This window comes from Equus quagga, chromosome 6 (assembly GCF_021613505.1).
Source record: "Equus quagga isolate Etosha38 chromosome 6, UCLA_HA_Equagga_1.0, whole genome shotgun sequence".
NCBI classification, from domain to species: Eukaryota; Metazoa; Chordata; class Mammalia; order Perissodactyla; family Equidae; genus Equus; species Equus quagga.
The window spans coordinates 95,815,381-95,833,122 of record NC_060272.1 but is presented as its reverse complement, the minus strand read 5'-3'; the positions used below and the strand labels follow the sequence as shown (position 1 = coordinate 95,833,122).

Below are 17,742 nucleotides of genomic sequence, written 5' to 3'. Positions count from 1 at the left end.
GCGTCTGACTCCTGGAATTTGGGGCAATGACGGACACCTGATGACTTACTAGTGAACCCTTAAGCGGGCTCAAACTCTAGTCTTGCCCACAGGTGCCACCTCCCAAGCAGTGAACACAGTGCTGGAGCAGGAGGGCACTGATTTTGGTCCCGACTCTACATTAGACAAATGATTTAACCTTTCTAGATTCCAATTTCCTCACCTCCAAGAACGAGATTGTGGCAGAGACTGGCTAATTATTCTTCAAATTGGTTCTTCTTCTAGGGCACATAGCTACATTTCTCAGCCTCCCTGCAGTTAGATGCGACCACGTGACTGAGCCAATGAAATGTGAGCAGAAGAGATGGATGCTACGTCTGAACCAGATCCATAAAAACATCCCACCTTTGGCCCTCCAAGCTCCTCTCCTTCTTGGCAGATAGGATGGAGATGTCGCCAGGCAACCTTGGGAGCCATGTATTAAAGATGGTCTCTGAATCACCCACAGCCACCCAACCAGGAATATTAAACTGGATGAGCAAAAAATGAACAAGTTCTGTGTTGAGTGTCTGAAATTGGGGGTTTATCTGTTCCAGCTGCTATGGCTACTTAATCAATACTGGAGTAATCATAGCACCTCTATCTCATGGGGTTGCTGGGATAATTAAATAAGACAATGCTTGCAAGTCCTTGCTTTACTGTCTGGTACACAGTGAGCACTTATCATCCAATGTTAACTCATTCTTAGCAAGGAGGAGTTGGCAGACCTGGACCCAAAAGGAAACAGAGGCACTTATGATTTAGAACCTGGAGGAGAGGTTGCATATATTTCCATTGGTTGCCCACATGGCTTTGAAAAATCACCGTTAGTGTAGGGGTTTAGCATTTTGAAGAACATGCTAACCAAAAATAACATATGCTCCCCCAAAATATTACTCTGCATTCTACGACAAAATAAGGTGGGTAAATACTCTAGAGGTACTTTCATCCTGAACCCCAAGAAACTCCAAGCTCAAACAATGAGAAATCATATTTGCTGCTTAAAATTGATAAACTCGATTTCAGACTGGTTTGCTAAGTCTCAAATCACCGGTTACAACAGTTCAGTGACGCTTTGCTGCAGCCTGAGTACATGTTCATTTTTGTTAGTGAAGGGTTTAATGGTCATCTTGGGAATTCATTCAGGTCTGTGCTCTGTCTGAATGCTAAGGGAAAATGTTGGTATTTTTCCCTCTGCAGTGTTCTAAGGTGCAGCTTAGCTGGTAAGCTCTGCGCAGGGCAGAATGAGTCAGCGGTCTGAGTCACCTTCCCAGAATGTGCTGGATGCCGGGTTTCAAATAGCAGAGTGTCTAGCTCTGAGGAGGCCCCAGGCTGACTGCACAGCAGAGGCCCAGAGAGAAAACAGGCCTGAACAATTCCCTCGGACTCCAGCTCCAAATAAGGCAGACAAAATTTAAAGAGTTGAAAATCCCCACTGTTCCTCTTTTAAAGGAAATTGATTTGAAATAAAAACATGTGGGAGCAACAGATGAAATGCGCTTAGCAGGAAACAGGTCCATTCAGACAGTCTTAGCATAAGTTTTATTCTTTTAAATTGTCTGGAAAATGACTACTTTTATGAATAGAATATGTTATGGGTTGAACTGTGTCCCCCCAAAAATTTAAATGTTGAAGTCCTAACCTCCAGAACCTCAGAATGTGACCTTATTTGGAAATAAGGTTGTTGCAGAAATAATAGTTAAGATGAAGTCATTAGGCTGGGCCCTAATCCAAAATGACTAGTGTCTATATAGAAAGGGAAATTTGGACACAGAAACACGCATAGAGGGAAGATAATGTGAAAACGAAGGCAGAGATCAAGGTGATGCATCTACACAAGCCAAGGAATGCCAAAGATCGCCAGCAAAGCACCAGAAGCTAGGCAAGAGGCACAGAAAAGGTTTTCTCTCACAGCCCTCAGAATCTTGGACTTCTAGCCTCCAGAATTGTGAAATAATAAATTTCCGTTGTTTAAGTCACTCAGTTTGTGGTACTTTGTTAAGGCAGCAAACTGATACAGTAAATTATATGCAAGAAAAAAATCATAATGCGCTTGATCATCATAAAAGGTGATCAAGTCAGTGCCTGATCATTGTTCTTCCTGAGGAAAGATGCTAATGACTTACAGCCTTTTGGGAGATGCTTAAAGGAGGTGTAATAATATTTGGTGTTAGCAAGGAAACCATTAATGTGTACTGCCATGAGCAACCTCAGTGGCTTGGTGGTACCTCATTAGAATGGAAAGATTTGTCCCTTCCCCTTAACATCTCAATATACTGCTTTATTAGGGAGCAAACTATGCCCAAGATATATAATCATCACTCCATTCTGCTGGCAAAAGAATAAAGGCAAAGTTTGTTCTAGTTAAGTATGTGCTTTGATATCCATAAATCCTCTTCTTATTTTTATCTGATTAAGGCTTTATTATTTTTAATTTTTAGACTTTTTAGTTTTTAACACGAATTTTGTTTTTGGCAACTTTTCTTCCTCTCTACTGGTTCCACCACTAAAATGAAGGATTGGAACAGGATCAAAACCATGTCTGTTTCTATATACAATGGAATATTACTCAGCCATAAAAAAGAACAAAATCTTGCCATTTGTGACAACACAGATGGACCTAGAGGGTATTACGCTAAGTGAAAGAAGTCAGAAAGAGAAAGACAAACACTGTGTGATTTCACTCACATGTGGAGTCTAAAAATCAAAACAAACAAACAAAACAGAAACAGACTCACAGATACAGGAAACAAACTGGTGGTTATCCGAGGGGGAGGAGTTGGGGTGGATGAAATAGATGAGGGGGGTTAAGAGGTAGAAACGTCCAGTTACAAAATTAATGTCATGTGGATATGATATGCAGCATAAGAAATACAGTCAATAACATTGTAATAACTTTGTATGGTGACAGATGATAACTAGACTTATCACAGTGATCAATTCATAATGTATATAAATATGGAATCACTATGAGGTACCCCTGAAACTAACAGGCTATTGTATATCAATTATGCGTGAATTTAAAAAAACTTGTGTTTCTCCCCTGATAATCAAATTCGCAAGCAATAAAAAGAGCACAAAGGATCAGGTACAATGATAACCAATGAAGTGGATTCCAATATGTGGTGAGTAGACCACACAGGATGTGTGCTATATTCAGATTCAGAATAATCCGGAGGCCGTGTGAAATGGGCCTTCAGTGTCTTTTCCATGGTCCTACCTCCCGGATCCCCTGTAAGAAGGGCTACCCCTCTGGCCACGCTTCTGATAAGGCTATTTCTTATCCCCTGCTCCTCAAAGTCACATTCATTCTGACGTCATATATTGAGCAAAGCATTGAAACTCAGTATTATTATAATTATTTGCTTTTTTTGGTAGATCTTTCAGAAAACTTCTATAACCTTGATTAGATTACAACCGTCATTTGTGATATATCAACAAAAATGAGAGACAAAGGGTTTAGTAGCTTTCTCCTTATAACATAGAGGGACACAGTTAACCCATCTGTCAAAGGCAGTGGTATCTACCTCCCAAACCAGTGGTTCCCTCTAAAGAACATGCTGTAGATGTTGCAAAGAGACAAATTCTTCTAATTTTCTCAATATTTTCACCTAAGAAAATTAATTGGGTCATCAGGCAAATAAAGGCCACGACACACATGACTCTGGAATTGCAGCATTGCAAAGGACTGTTGAAAATGGAAGGAATCCTTTCTCCCATTTCCCTGACATGGCACAGAACCTCCAGTTGATTCCTTCCAGTGACAACAGTTAACTATTTTGCAAAGCTGGCCCATCCATTTTTGGACAGCTGGATAAGCAGTACTATCTATAAATATGTGGGCCACCTCAGCCTTCAGCCATAGTTATCCACAAGAAACTGATTGGAAGGAAACAAAGTAGGTTGCCTTGGATGCACAGCTAGGAGGCTTTGCTTTCCTAGATGTTTCTTTAAATTCAAAAGGAAATAAAAATCAGATGTCAAAGGGACAAATTGCAGACACCAATATGTACCAAGTATTCGTATGTATCATGCATCCACTATGTACTCAGCACTGCGCCAGGAAATTATAACAGGAGATAAAAGTCAAAGATGGCATCATCCCCCTCAATTAACTTAAAATACTGCCTAACCATGATTAAATAGACGAAATAATTTCAAAATAAATGGAAGATACAGTATGTATTTAAGTCCTAAGTCCATTTAGACTAAATTTCACAAGCATTCAGAGGATGGTTATAAAAAATGGAGAATTTATACGAGTCATCATGAATTAGCTAGATCTTGACCACGCTTTGGAGGACAAGTGAGATTTAGAAGGAGCAAATAAGAACATTTCTTTGAGAATCTATTTAGATTTAAAGGGCAATTAGACAGCTGTTCTGAAACACAAAATAAGATTGTGGCGATTCCGTCATTATTTTATTGGAACAGAATGAGAAAGAAACACTGAAATACAAGCAAATACGAGTAGGGATTGGGAAAACACCACTGTATCACAGAATGATCTATGGAGAAAACCACACTCTGCCTTAACTTGGGGATGTTTCCAATTGACAGACTGAATAAATAATGTGCATTTCCTCTTTCAAAGAAGATATGGAATGTTACTGAGGTCCTTCTCTATTTCTTAGTCATTTTTAATACCCCCATTATGTACAATGAAAAGCTCTCACTCGGCTGATTGGTTTAATCTGTGTACCCTTCTTTATATTACAAATGTCCTCGCTTCTCCCAGAAGATCATACAGCAATTCTAGAGATGTACTCAGCCACCTGATTAATTACTGGACCTCTGTGTAAATTACTGTCAAGATTAAGATGATCGTTTTTATCACTTATTTAGCTTGATAAATATTTACAGTTTAACATATCTGACAAAGCCATTTGTATACCCCTATAATATAAATGAAGGTACATTAAAGCTATGGTAAGTCTATAATAATAATAGCCTTAAAATAATTTGCTAACTATAGACAGTTCCCTAAGCAATTACAAGATGCTCTATGTTAATTTAGAAAGGAATTCCAAACAAGGCATTTAAATCCTAATAAGATGACATTAAATGAGGGGAGACAGCGGAGAGGGGAAAGAGAAAGAAAACCCTAAGGCTGAAAGTAGGAGAAATGATTCTCAGAGCTACTGACCCTTGCAGGATCCATGTTCTCCTTGGATTTCTAGATGCAAAGCAGATTTCTAATTGAAGGTGATTATCTAGTTACTACATCCCAAATTGCATGTGTTCCTTCTACTGAGCCACATCAACATCGACTTCTATGGAGCATTTATCAATTTGAAAGTCTATAGAAACTGCTGAGTTTCTACCCACAATGAGAACGTGCCCTGTGAGCTATGATGCACTATATAACCACCAAATGTGATTAGCTTTAGTGATAACAGTCTGCCTCCTGGTACTCATATGGATCTATGAACTGAATTATGATGCCAATCCACTGGGAATAAATTTTACAAAGAAATCACAGAAAAAAGCACCTGGTTTGCTATTGGGTTTTCTGAGGTGTGGACACCCTTCTGCATGCCTGCTATTCCCTAGAAATATACACATTGATATAGTTACCATCATCATGAGAAAAAAAAAAAAAAGAATAGTAACATACAATTCTAAAAACCAAAAGACAGATTCCTATACAGCATTTTTTATCTCCATAAACTTGACTTGAGAGCTCAGTGCCTCAGTTAAAGGCAGATGGCTCGATCAAGGCAATATAACAGTAAAGAAATACCCAGACTTCTGTACAGCACAAATGTGCTTCTGTAAAATATAATTCCCATTAGTTAGGTTAATTAAGATTAACATACAAGTCATTGAATACCCCCGAAGTAGAAAAAAGATAATTTATTAAGGAAACACACAAAGACAAGAGTAACATTCACTCTGAGTTATTCATTTAACAGATTAGGGGGAGGATCTTACTAATAACTGAGTTGTCACCATTGATTACCAAAATGACCTGCATCCAGATAGCTTACAAGGGCCAAACGACAACTTGTTTCCTTAGAAAAGTTCTGTGGACAATGAGGGGTGGTACACAAAAAAAGGAAGTAAATCTAATCATATATATAATCATTGCCATCAAACAGACTATACATATACACACACACACGCATGAGTGTTTGAATTTTAGATTTTGTTTTACTGAGACGAATGAAACGGCACTCATCTTGGGAATTTAGGTTTGGCATTTTTCATTGACTTAGCATACTGTTTTCACCCAAAATAAGAACCTGCATTCCTAGTCAAATATATCACAAAGAAGCATTCACAGCAAAAGACTAACACTGACGTATGTGGTAGAGAGAGTTATATTCCAGTTGCTCAGACTGCAACTGTGTAAAATCTATCACTGCTGAAAGAGTTCTCATCCTTACCTCGAGGGTCATGTTCATGGTACTAATGGCCACTTTGATTTCTCCATCTGACAGTTCCTTTAGATCCTTTAGCATTGTCTGTTCAATACTTAAACCTGCGGATGAGAGGAAAAAAACAATGTTATATTTGGGGGAACTTTTTTTGGTAATATCAAGGGATTATTTAAAGAATTCATCTGTTAATTTCAATATTTTTCCCTCCAATATCGCTTTTATCCATAACAAACACACACATTTTAAGGCAAAAATTACATTAGTGACAATATCTGCATCAATTAGGATCCCAGCAGGAAACAGAATTCACCCCTCATGATGCAAAAGAAAGTTTTTTAATGGCAGGACATTTACAGAGCTCTGGGTGGGTCTGAGAAAATGAATCAAAGGTGGTGAGGCATCCAGAAACCAGCAAAGGGACAAGGGAAGGAAATAGAAATGTGGAACTGTCGAAGAGGGGCTGCCAGAGACTTAGGGTCAAAGCTGGAAGGGAGCAGGGAAGAAATACTACGGCCTCTCTGTTCTCCTCCCCTCAATCTCCATGTCCTTACATACTGCTAACTTTTCCCAGTGATCAAACACAAGCAGAAGCCAGTAATCTTCAAGGGCAGCCTCCGGAGGCTCAGAGCAGACAAGGGCAGAGAAAGGAATGAGAGGAGGGGGGAAAATGAAGAAAAACTAGCACAACCATGCGACCTAGCCAAATTCACCAAACAAGGCCAAAATTTGCTTTCAGGATGCATTTAGGTGAGCCCCATGTTTTCTAGTATAATTTTATTCAAAATGCACTTTATAAATGTGACCCATAAAACTGTCATAAATAAGTTGGTCACCCTTGTAATAGTCTCTGGCAATAGGAGATTTTGAATTCTTTCAATGATGGGAGGAATAATCCAGAATGGTGAAATTATCCAGAACTGCATAGTCTTAGTCAGCTGCCCAACGTGCTTCAAGAAAACCTATCACTGGGAAACAGGCAAGGGTCTGGCTTAATCTAATAGTTGTCACCCTAGGTTATTACATCTGACTAGGACAAACCCCCTGGGCAGAAGACCCATGATAAAGCCCAGCAAAGCTTTATTTATAAACACAAATCCCTTTCCCAGATGTGTGTTGACGCCAGATTTATTTGCCCTCCAACTTAGAACACTGTTAATCACAATAGTCTGGGGAAACAAACAGATACTAAAGATTTTGTTTGACTCGAAGATTGAAAGGTCGCCATCTATCATACTGCAGCTTAAAATGATTTATAGACTATATTGTGACATTAAAAGTTTGGCCTAGCTGTGAAAATGAATGACAACATGTATACTATCATGTAGATATACACGCATCACATACATCCTCACATGTGCACATGTAACAGAAGGTGTGGCAGGCGTGTCAGTGCCACACACACATTTCCTCAGATGTCACCACTGCAGTGTGCCCCAGCACGACACTCAAACACCTGCATCTCCATCTCTTTTCCTCAGGGCTTTCTCTGGCCACCAGAGCCCACTTTGGAGGAATTAACAGCCCCTGGGACTGAGTAGCCTTCAATATTCCAGTGGTTTGCTGGTCCATGTTTAACAACCAGCCACAAAACCTGATTTGTAGTGTTCAACAGTTTCTGTGGTGTAATACTTCTACCATGGCTGATGTCAACTGCCAATCCAACATCAACCCAATCACAAAATTCCTGAAAATGTAACAATCAGCTCTTGGAGCTCAGATGAACAAGTTCCCACACACCACTGCATCCCTTGGGTAGGGTAACACTGAGGTGTAATTTTACACCCTTTCACAGAGTTCTCCAGTGGAATGGAGGCCTGGCTTTCCACAGAGCTAACTAGCTGGATAAGGCACTCCATCCTTCATCAGTGTTTCTTGGGATCACCTCCCACATCAATGGCTTCTTCAGGGTCTGCCCCCGGGGGATTCCAAACTAAGGGAGAAAGCTGTGCACCTTAAAGGTAGATTGTCTGGGTTTAAATCCTGTCCTGGCCACTTGACAGCTGTGTGTGTGATGACAGGAAAGCAAAGATGCCTTTCTGTGTTTCAGTGTTCTCATCTGAAAATTGGGCCTAATAAGAGCACCTGACTCTCAGGGTTGTCGTGAGGAACCAGTAAAATAATCCATGCAAATTATACATCAGAACCTTGTATATATTAGGCACTCAATGAATTACAGCTATTTATTATTATTATAAAACAATTGATCCAGGAAATCCACTGTCCTGATAAAGCCTAGATTCAGAGAACAATTTTGTCTGCTTAGTTGTCTTCTCTATTACTTTTTTCTAAAATTAATTGATTTATGAAATCCCATTGTGCTTGACATTGCTCCTGCCACCATCTCAAAATAAACCCCTCTCAGCACAGGGATTTCATATAATGATGCATCTGGGGTGCGCATTAGACATGAGAATTAACCACACATCCAGACACACAGGCCTCAGAGGAGAGGCTGCAGTACGGGCCGCCTGCTCCCAGGTGCCTGAAAATCTTCCACAAGCACAAACAACAGGGAAGAGAGTGAAGGCACACTCAAATTCACCTTCTGGGGCCTGGCAACACTCCACACCACAAACCAGCCCTACTCAGGGGCAGTGGCAGAGCTGGGGACAGAGCCACTCACCCTGAGCACTGAATTGGGTCTCCTGCAGGACGTTGATGATGTCCTCTCTTGGAGGCAAGCTAGGAAATTTTTCTTCCAGGATAGAAAGAATTTCCTCCTGCTTTTCCGAGATCTTCTCGGTTTCCATGGTCATCCACTTGAAAAGGATGCTACCTGAAAGGCATGAATAAAAATGGCCTTAAACTTTCTAGCCAGGCCAGGACAGGGGCGAGGGAAGTCAGTGTTTTCTGGCCTCTCCATCTAGGCTTCCACTTCCAGTTTCTTGCCTGGACCAAAGGCCTCTACCACGTAGCATTCAAGAGGCAATTTTTAGAAACGCTTCAGACACTATCTGCCCTGCCTCATTATTCTCCAGGTATTAATCTCTACAACTTAACTGACTGTGACACATTTGGCACAGAGTTCATGGCTAAAGAAACAAAATGTATAGCTTTCCCTCATCCCACACAAACACACAAAAATGACATACGTTGGTTTTAAATGATTTCAGAATGGAAGCTAATGGTAAACTATTTAAAAATAGTAAATGCTAGTTAGTATTTCCCTTTAATAGTCCCTTTAACAGACCACAGAAAAGATTGTTCCCACTCATCATATTACTGATTTCACATATAACTTCCTCCTTTTAATATTTAATGATTGCATAATCCCACTGTCAGCAGCAAAGGAATCTGACAAGGTGGTGAACCTGGAACCCATTCCCCATCTTCCAGACACCATACACAGTTTTGAAGTTATTTACTATTATCTAATTATAAGGCTTCACAAGCTGGGTCTCAATCACAGGTTTCGATTACAAAGGAATTTGCCAATATCAATGACCAACCTCTCACGTACTCCTGGAATTTGTATGCACAATCTCACCTTGAAAAGAAGGAGTTACCACCTGTCACATCTCCTTCCCCTGCATCCTGAGCCAAGACTTAGGTGGAGTCATGGGGGAAAGAGAAGCTTTGCTTAATGATGAATAATGAAACTCTCCAAAAATCCCCAAACCTATTGATTCATCAAAGTGACACCATCTCTCTAGCTTTCAATGTGGCCTTAATAATAGTGATGGGGGAGGGAAAACAAAGAAAGAAGCAAGGATGTGAAAGGAGAAAGGAAATAGTGCATGAGAGAAGACTATGGTATCCAATCTTGACATCTATGCTGAGACCTGTAGAACCTAGAGATTAGATCTACACTCACCATTAAACATCCTGAAAAACCCAAACAAGTCAACTGGCCTCTCTGTTCCCATTTGCCCATTTTTAAAACAGAAATAATACTGCTTTCCCAGCTTCTAAGATTATACTGAGAATCAATGAATGTAAGTATCATAATGAAAAGTAAATAATGCCAAATATATTTATAGCATTTCATTCATTCATTCCTTCAGCAAACAACTATTGAGCACCTATTATAGGCCAGACACTGTGCTAAATGCTAATGATTCAAGATGGAATGGAGATAGTCTTGCCTCTTGAAGCTCATAATATTTTAGGGGCTACAAATAAGTAAGCACACAAATTTTCAGTACAGAGGGTATAAGAAATATCACTGGGGACATACACAGTACTCTGAATCTAGGCTAGAATTTAGGAATCAGAAAAGGTTTCCTAGAGAGAGCTAACCTAAGTTGAGACTTGAACAATGATGATGGACTTAAAGCAAAGGCAAGATAAGGAGATCACGCCCCAGGTAGGTTGTGTGCAAAGGCACTGAGGGAGAAAAGCTCTGGCCAGTTCAAAAGTTGAAAAGCAACTAATTAGAAGTAAATAGTATGGTTTTAGGGGAAAGAATGTGGAAAAATTAGGTTAGAGAAAAAGACAGGGGCAGGTCATGAAGGGTCTTACAAGCTATCTTATAGTGTATCTTTTATATTCTAAGGGAAATGGGGAGTCATTGAAGAGTTTGAAGCAGGGAGAGGTAACATTCTCAAACTTATGTTTCATAAGAATCACTCTGGCTGCCACGTAGAGAATGAATTAGGAAAGGCATATCAGGAGGATTAGAAGGCTGTTTGAGATGAGGACTAAGGAAGGAGCAGTCAGCAGGTAGAGACGGAGAGATTCAAGACAAATTATCGTTTAAAAGTTGCGGGTGGCCAACTGGCTTCTGAGTATACCCTGTGGTCTGACAATTTCTGATGCAAAATCCAAAATATAAAGATGATTTTCCCACTCTTTGTTGAGGTAACACTGAATCTGAATTTCAAAAACGATCCTCATATGTTTCTGGATCTGATAGACTACTTGTCCCAAGAATAAGGAGAAAAGCTAGAAAAAATGCAAAAAAAAAAAATGTTTGAAGTCATCAAAGAGTTATCCAGGGGACTATCTTAGAAGCTAAGATCCTGGAGCGAAAGTAAGTTTCATAGAGGTGAACCTGACATTTGATGTTGCTCTTGCCCTCAGGGTATTTGTTCATTCTTGGGTTGTGGCTAACATCTGAGAAGGTTAGCAGGTCTAAAGGTAGTTTCACAGGGGTAGGAAGACAAAAATGGGACTTTAGGGCTCTCCATAGAGAAGGAGTCTTCATTAAATAACACAGGTTTTGAGATGAGACCCCTGGAGAGCTACATCCTGGGAGGGAGGTCAGAAAACTATGGTCTGCAGGGCAAATCTGGCCCACTGCCTGTTTTTATAATTAAAGTTTTATTGGAACACAGCCACACCCATTAATTTACATATTGTTTATGGATGCTTTTGGGCTACAATGACAAGACTGAGTAGGTGGAACAGAGACTGTAAGCCTGCAAAACCTAAAATATTTACTTTCTGACCCTACGCAGAAAAACTTTGCCAACCCCTACCACAGGAGACGGGTGAAGCAAAAACAGATTAGTCTTCATGAAGACTGAAATCCTGATTTGAATCAGCTCAAACACAGAATAGGTTACGTTTACCTGACATTCTTCTGTCTTTGAGGCGCAACAATAAATCCTGTCTAGAGCAAAATGTTTTCATCACACATAGCTTCATCATCTCTGCTCTTTTCATATACGATATTCAGCAATCAATAAAAAACTACCAAGCATAAAGGAAATATGACCAAATGACTGGAAACTCCAGAGGAAAAACTCTCCAGAGGAAATAAAAATAATTAGTTAGAAAATTACGGTAGAGAATTAGAATCTATAAATGAAATTATTCAAATGAAATTTCGAAACTGTAAATTTAACAACTGAATTCTAAAAACTCAAAAATGTGTTTTACAACAGATTAGACACACTGAGGAAAAGATTAGTGAATCGGAAAAAATGTCAGAAGAAAAGAAAATATCCATACGGAAGCATGGAGGGAAAAAGGGATGAAAAATATAGACATGAGCATGAGATATAGGGGACACGGAGAAAAGGTCTAACATATGTGTAATAGGGGCTCCCTAGGAGAGGAGAGAGAATGGGGTTGAAGCAATATTTGAAAAGGCAGTGGCCAATCATGTTTCAAGATTAATGAAAGATATTACTCTAACATTCAAGATAAACTATGAACCCAAATCAGGACAAACGCAAGGAAAACCCCTCTAGGCACATGACAGTCAAACTGATAAAAATGACAGAGAGAAAACAATTTAAATCAGTCAGAGACAAAAATACATATTACTGTCAAAGGAGCTACAATAAAACTGAGAGCTGACCTCATTTAAGTGATGCAAATCAGAAAACAATGGAATTATATCTTCAAAGTGCTGATATAAAATAATTGCCGATCAAGAATTCTATACTGAGTGAAAACGTGAAAAAATGAAGGCAAAATAAAGACATTTCCAGAAAAACAAACTGGAAGTATTTGTCACCAGAAGACCCACACTAAAAGAAATAGTAAGGGCAGAGAAGAATTATTACCGATGGAAACAAAGACATGCAGGAAGGAAAGAACATTGGAGAGCATAAACACGTGGGTGAAAATAAATCAATATTCAGTGTATACAACAATTATAATATCTTATGTAGCTTAAAATCCATGTGTAATTAAAATGCATTTCAATGCTTACAAATTGAAGAAGGGACTATGTAGAGAGAAATTGTTCGAAGGTTCCTAGATTGTCAGGGAAGTGGTTGAAATATCAATTTACATGAGATTTTAATTATATATTGTAACCTCTCTTGGAACTACTAAAAGAATTTTTTTAAAGAATTCATAACTAACAAGCTAAAGGGGGGAAGATAGTAAAAAACCCTATTTAGTACAACAGCACTAAAGAAATGAGAGGAAAACGGGAAAATGTCAAACAAGTAGACAACAAATAGCAAAATGACAAATTTGAAGCCAAGTGTAAGAGTGATTACATTAATGTAAAGAGGCAATTAGTGGTTAGTGGGTATAGAGTTTCAAGGCTGCAAGATAAAAATGTTCTAGAGATCTGTTGTACAACAATGTGAATATACCTAACACTACTGAACTATGCATTTAAAAATGATTAAGATGGTAAATTTAACATCACATTTTTTTATCACAATAAAAAAAAGTAAAGAGACAAGGCATTTCTATAAAAAGAACAAAAACTATCAAATTGAATTTTAAAAACTACAACAGCAATATACTGTTTACAGTAGCACACCGTAAATATAATGATATTAAAAGGTTGAAAGTAAAAGTATAGAAAAAGATGTAACATTGATGTAATATACCAATATCAGACAAAGTAGACTACAAGACAAGAATTAGTTATGCATCACTTAAGAATGGGGATACGTTCTGAGAAATGCATCATTAGGTGATTTCGTCATTGCGCGAACATCACAGAGTGTACTTACACAAGCCCAGATGTTATAGCCTGCTACACACCTAGGCTATATGGCACTTATCTGGGACCACCATCATATATGAGGTCCGTCATTGACCCAAATGTCATTATTCGGCACATGACTATACTTGAGATTAAGACAAATATTTCCTTATTATAAAAGGGGCAAACCTCAGGAAAATACATTAACCCCTAATTTGTATGCACTAATAACATTGCTTCTAAATATATAAAGCAAAAATTGGCAAACTGGACGAAGAGATAAATATACAGTCACAGTGGGAAATTTTAGCAACCCTCAGAATGAGGAGAAAAAAAAATCTGTGAAGATGTAGAATATTTGAGTAACATGAGTAACACACTCGACTAGTTGACATATGTTGAACATTGTTATCAACAACGACAGACTATACTTTCTTTTCTAGTGCAAAAGAAACATTTTCCAAAATTAACATCTATTGAGGCATAAATCATGTCTTAACACATTTCAAAGGGTTTCAGTCACAGAGTTATATTCTCTGGCCACCGAGAAAATAGTCCGAAAGTCAATAATAAAACAAAATTAGAAAATTCCTGAATGTTTGAAAATTAAATAATGCATTTTTAAATAACTCATGGTAGAAGACAAAATCACAACATAAATTAGAATATACTTTAATTGTATGATAATAAAAATACGACATTTAAACTTGTAGGATGCAACTAAAGCCAAGCTCTGAGGAAATTTCATATCCTCAAAAGCATAAGACATTTTTTAAAAACCAGCAAATTCAACTAAAAAATGTAGAAGGAATGATATAATAAAGAATAAGAGCAAAACTCAAAGATATAGGAAACAAACACACTGGAGAAAATTCACAAAACAGAAAGTTGAGTCCTTGAAAGGACCAATACAAATATTTCTGAAAATTGCTCAAGAAAAATAGAGAGAAAAGACTGAGAGAAGGCATAATTTACCAATATTAGGAACAAAACAGTGACATACTACAGATTCTACTGACGTTACAATTTTACTTTAACAGATTTTAAAATTTAGAGGAAGAGGACACTTCTAGAAAAACTCAACTTGCCAAAACTGGCAGGAAAAGAAATTAAAAATCTGGATGGTTTTTATCTATTTAAAAAGGAATACATAGTTTAATATTCATAGCTCCAAACATTTAAGAAAGAAATATATTAATTGTACACTAATTCTTCCCGAGAATGGAAAGAGGGAACACTTCTCAACTTATTTTCTGAATCCAGCATAATCTTGGTACCAATACCCAACAGGGATATTACAAGAAAGAAAAATTAGAGGTGAGCCTCTTTCATAAACCCAAACGCAAAACAAACATTTTTTTAATTAGTCCCAAATCAAATTAGCAACATACCACAGGATATTGTATAGTTATCAAGCAGGAATTTCCTCGGAATTAATGTTTTAAATTAACATTCTAAAATCAATCAATATAATGCTCACCATATTAATAGAACAAGAGAAAAATCATATGATCACATCAATAGATGTCAAGTAGTAAAACTACTTGATAAAATCCAAGATTTAATCATTATATAAAATCTCAGCCAACTAGAAATACAAGACAATTTCCTTATTTGATGAAGGGCATTTATAAAACCCGAATAAAGAAAGCAAACATTGTACTTAATTGTGAAGTATTGAAAGCCTTCCACCTCAAATCCGCAATGAGACAAGGATGCTTGCTCTTACTATTTCTATTCAACACTGCTCTGTGAATCCCAGCCAGCAATAAGGCAGCAAAAGAAGTAAAAGGTATAAGGAAAGGAAAGGAAGGAATCAAAACTGTCTTTCCTCATGGATGATATGTTTGTGCAAGTAAAAAACTCAAAGCATCTACAAATGAGCTTATAATAGTAAGTAAATTTAGCAAAGTTGCTGGATATAAGGTTAAAATTACAAAATTTCCTGTTTCTGTAAACAATCACAATTAGAAAATCCAAGTGAAAAATTTAAAAAAACTGTAACAGCATCGAAATATAAGATACTTAGGGATAAACTCCACAAAAATATCCCTGGTTTACAGTCAAACCAAGAATCCAATTTCTTTGATTTGGGGATTTTAATTTTAAAACACATGAAATAGAAAGGCAGTGTTCAGAAATTAATATAACAGATGCTGCACTAAACAGACTCCTAAGGAATAATTCAATAAAAACAGGCTTCCGATACTGGCTTATAATTAAGTTTGACAACCATTAGAAAGGAGATGACGAACTGGTATAAGCAAGAAAAAATAACTCAAAAAGATGCTCACCACAGCTTGTGCTGTTTTTACTGCATAAGAAAGGCTGTATCTCAACTTTATCCGGGGGACGCACCCAAAGCAAATTTTTTTGCTTCACATTAGAGACCCATTTAGCTACATCCTTAATTAAACATCAGTATCAGGATATACAGCAGAGAAAGGCACATCTTAACAAAATCAAATCTGTTTTTGGCTTAAGTGTTGACTTAACTTCCAGCAAATTCTGAAGAACTAAAAAATACTTAAATCCATACATGTGTGCCCAAAAGTGTCCCAGCTATTCACAGGCCAGGGGGGGATAACAACAAGCAACAAGAAAGCAATTATAATAAAATAGGAACAAACATTTTCTTCCATTAGAAAAAAATCAACCACAGTATTCTTTGTTCTAAAGAATGGAGAAGTGAAGGACTTCTCGCCAAAAGCAACTGCAGTGCATTAATATTAAACACGATCTAACGAAGTCAGAAGTTGTTTGGGGAAAACATCCACCACAGTAAAGGCATATTCTGCATGATGAATTCTTAGCAGGAAAGAAGAGACTTAAATCTCTTTCCTTGTTTCACATGGGAATGATTTTTTTCATCCTGAAGCAAAATAATTAAAGAATGAATAATAGAGAGAGGAAGGGTGAGGGAAAGAAGGAAGAACAGAAGAGAATTCAACTCAGCTCACATTTTTGTCTGAAAAGGGATAAAAAAAGAAGCGTATTATTCAAGTGTTTAATAATCTTGTAAATTTAAAATGTCTGAATCCAAGAATAAGGCGTATCTTTGGATGGCAGAAGAAATAATTAACACTCTGAAGTGGAGGAATTGTTCTGGTTTTCTATCTAGCAGAAAAAAATCCTTTCTTTCCCCTACCCCCACTACAGGTCTTCCCTCTTCCTAAGCAAAACAGCAACGTAATTCCCTTTGGACTTCGTAACCATTTCAGGAGATGGATGATTCACTGTTTGGACAAGAGGGGGAAAAAAAAAAGGAAAAAATTTGGCTCTGTTTCTTTCCTATTTGCCCTCCTTAAAAGGATCTTTTTGAAGCTGCTAATCCAGGCTACTAAAATAGCAAACAACTATTCTTTATTAAAGTTCAAATGGAATTACCAATAGAAAGGAGAGAGTTTATTTCGTAAAAACCTAGAGCACAGTTTTTCCACGTTCTAAGCTGTGAACCATTGCTGTTACTTGTTTCACTATTTATATTGTGGCTCTGTCAAGGCTTCTACAAACAAACGTGAAAGGCCTTTCGAGTAAAGTGTGGTCTTGATGGAAACATGCCCGGTAATCAGTGGCTACAATGTCATCGCCGCCAGTGGGTTCCTGGAAATACACACACTCACACACACACACACAAATACACATGTGTGCACACACAAACCCCCAATGCGATGATTTAGCAATTGAATGGTCCTTAAATTTGGCAACAGTCCTCCCATACACGTCTCTGGGGAAATAAAAGAACACAGGTTGAAGAGTGTGGCGGATCTCTAATTGTTTGCTTTTGGCACAAACTCAGGACATAAACAAACACCAACTTAAGGGCACTGTGACTGTGTAGTGTGACTTCTAGATGGGTCAGGTTGCAGCTTGTTTGAAAATGACAACAACAAGATCTTAGAAGCAGAGAGCTGGAGGGAGAAAGGCAGGAGGAGGAGAAGGAGATGAAGGGGAAAGGCGGGCAGGAGAAAGAACACGGAGGCAAAGAAGAACCCCAGCAGG

The 17,742-nt window shown here is 38.0% G+C and overlaps 1 protein-coding gene across 4 annotated transcripts in view; it reads right to left on the bottom strand.

Annotated features, from left to right (window-relative positions):
• PRUNE2 (prune homolog 2 with BCH domain) overlaps positions 1-17,742 on the bottom strand; it is a 242,365-nt gene that overhangs the window by 164,113 nt on the left and 60,510 nt on the right. For 3 of the 4 annotated variants that reach the window (XM_046664560.1, XM_046664561.1, XM_046664559.1), the window contains exons 5-6: positions 9,025-9,177; positions 6,408-6,502 (exon numbers count right to left, since the gene is read on the bottom strand). In XM_046664560.1, coding sequence (XP_046520516.1) covers positions 6,408-6,502; positions 9,025-9,177 — 248 coding nt within the window. The remainder of the gene's footprint in view (positions 1-6,407; positions 6,503-9,024; positions 9,178-17,742) is intronic. The other variant, XM_046664562.1, reaches the window with a different exon arrangement.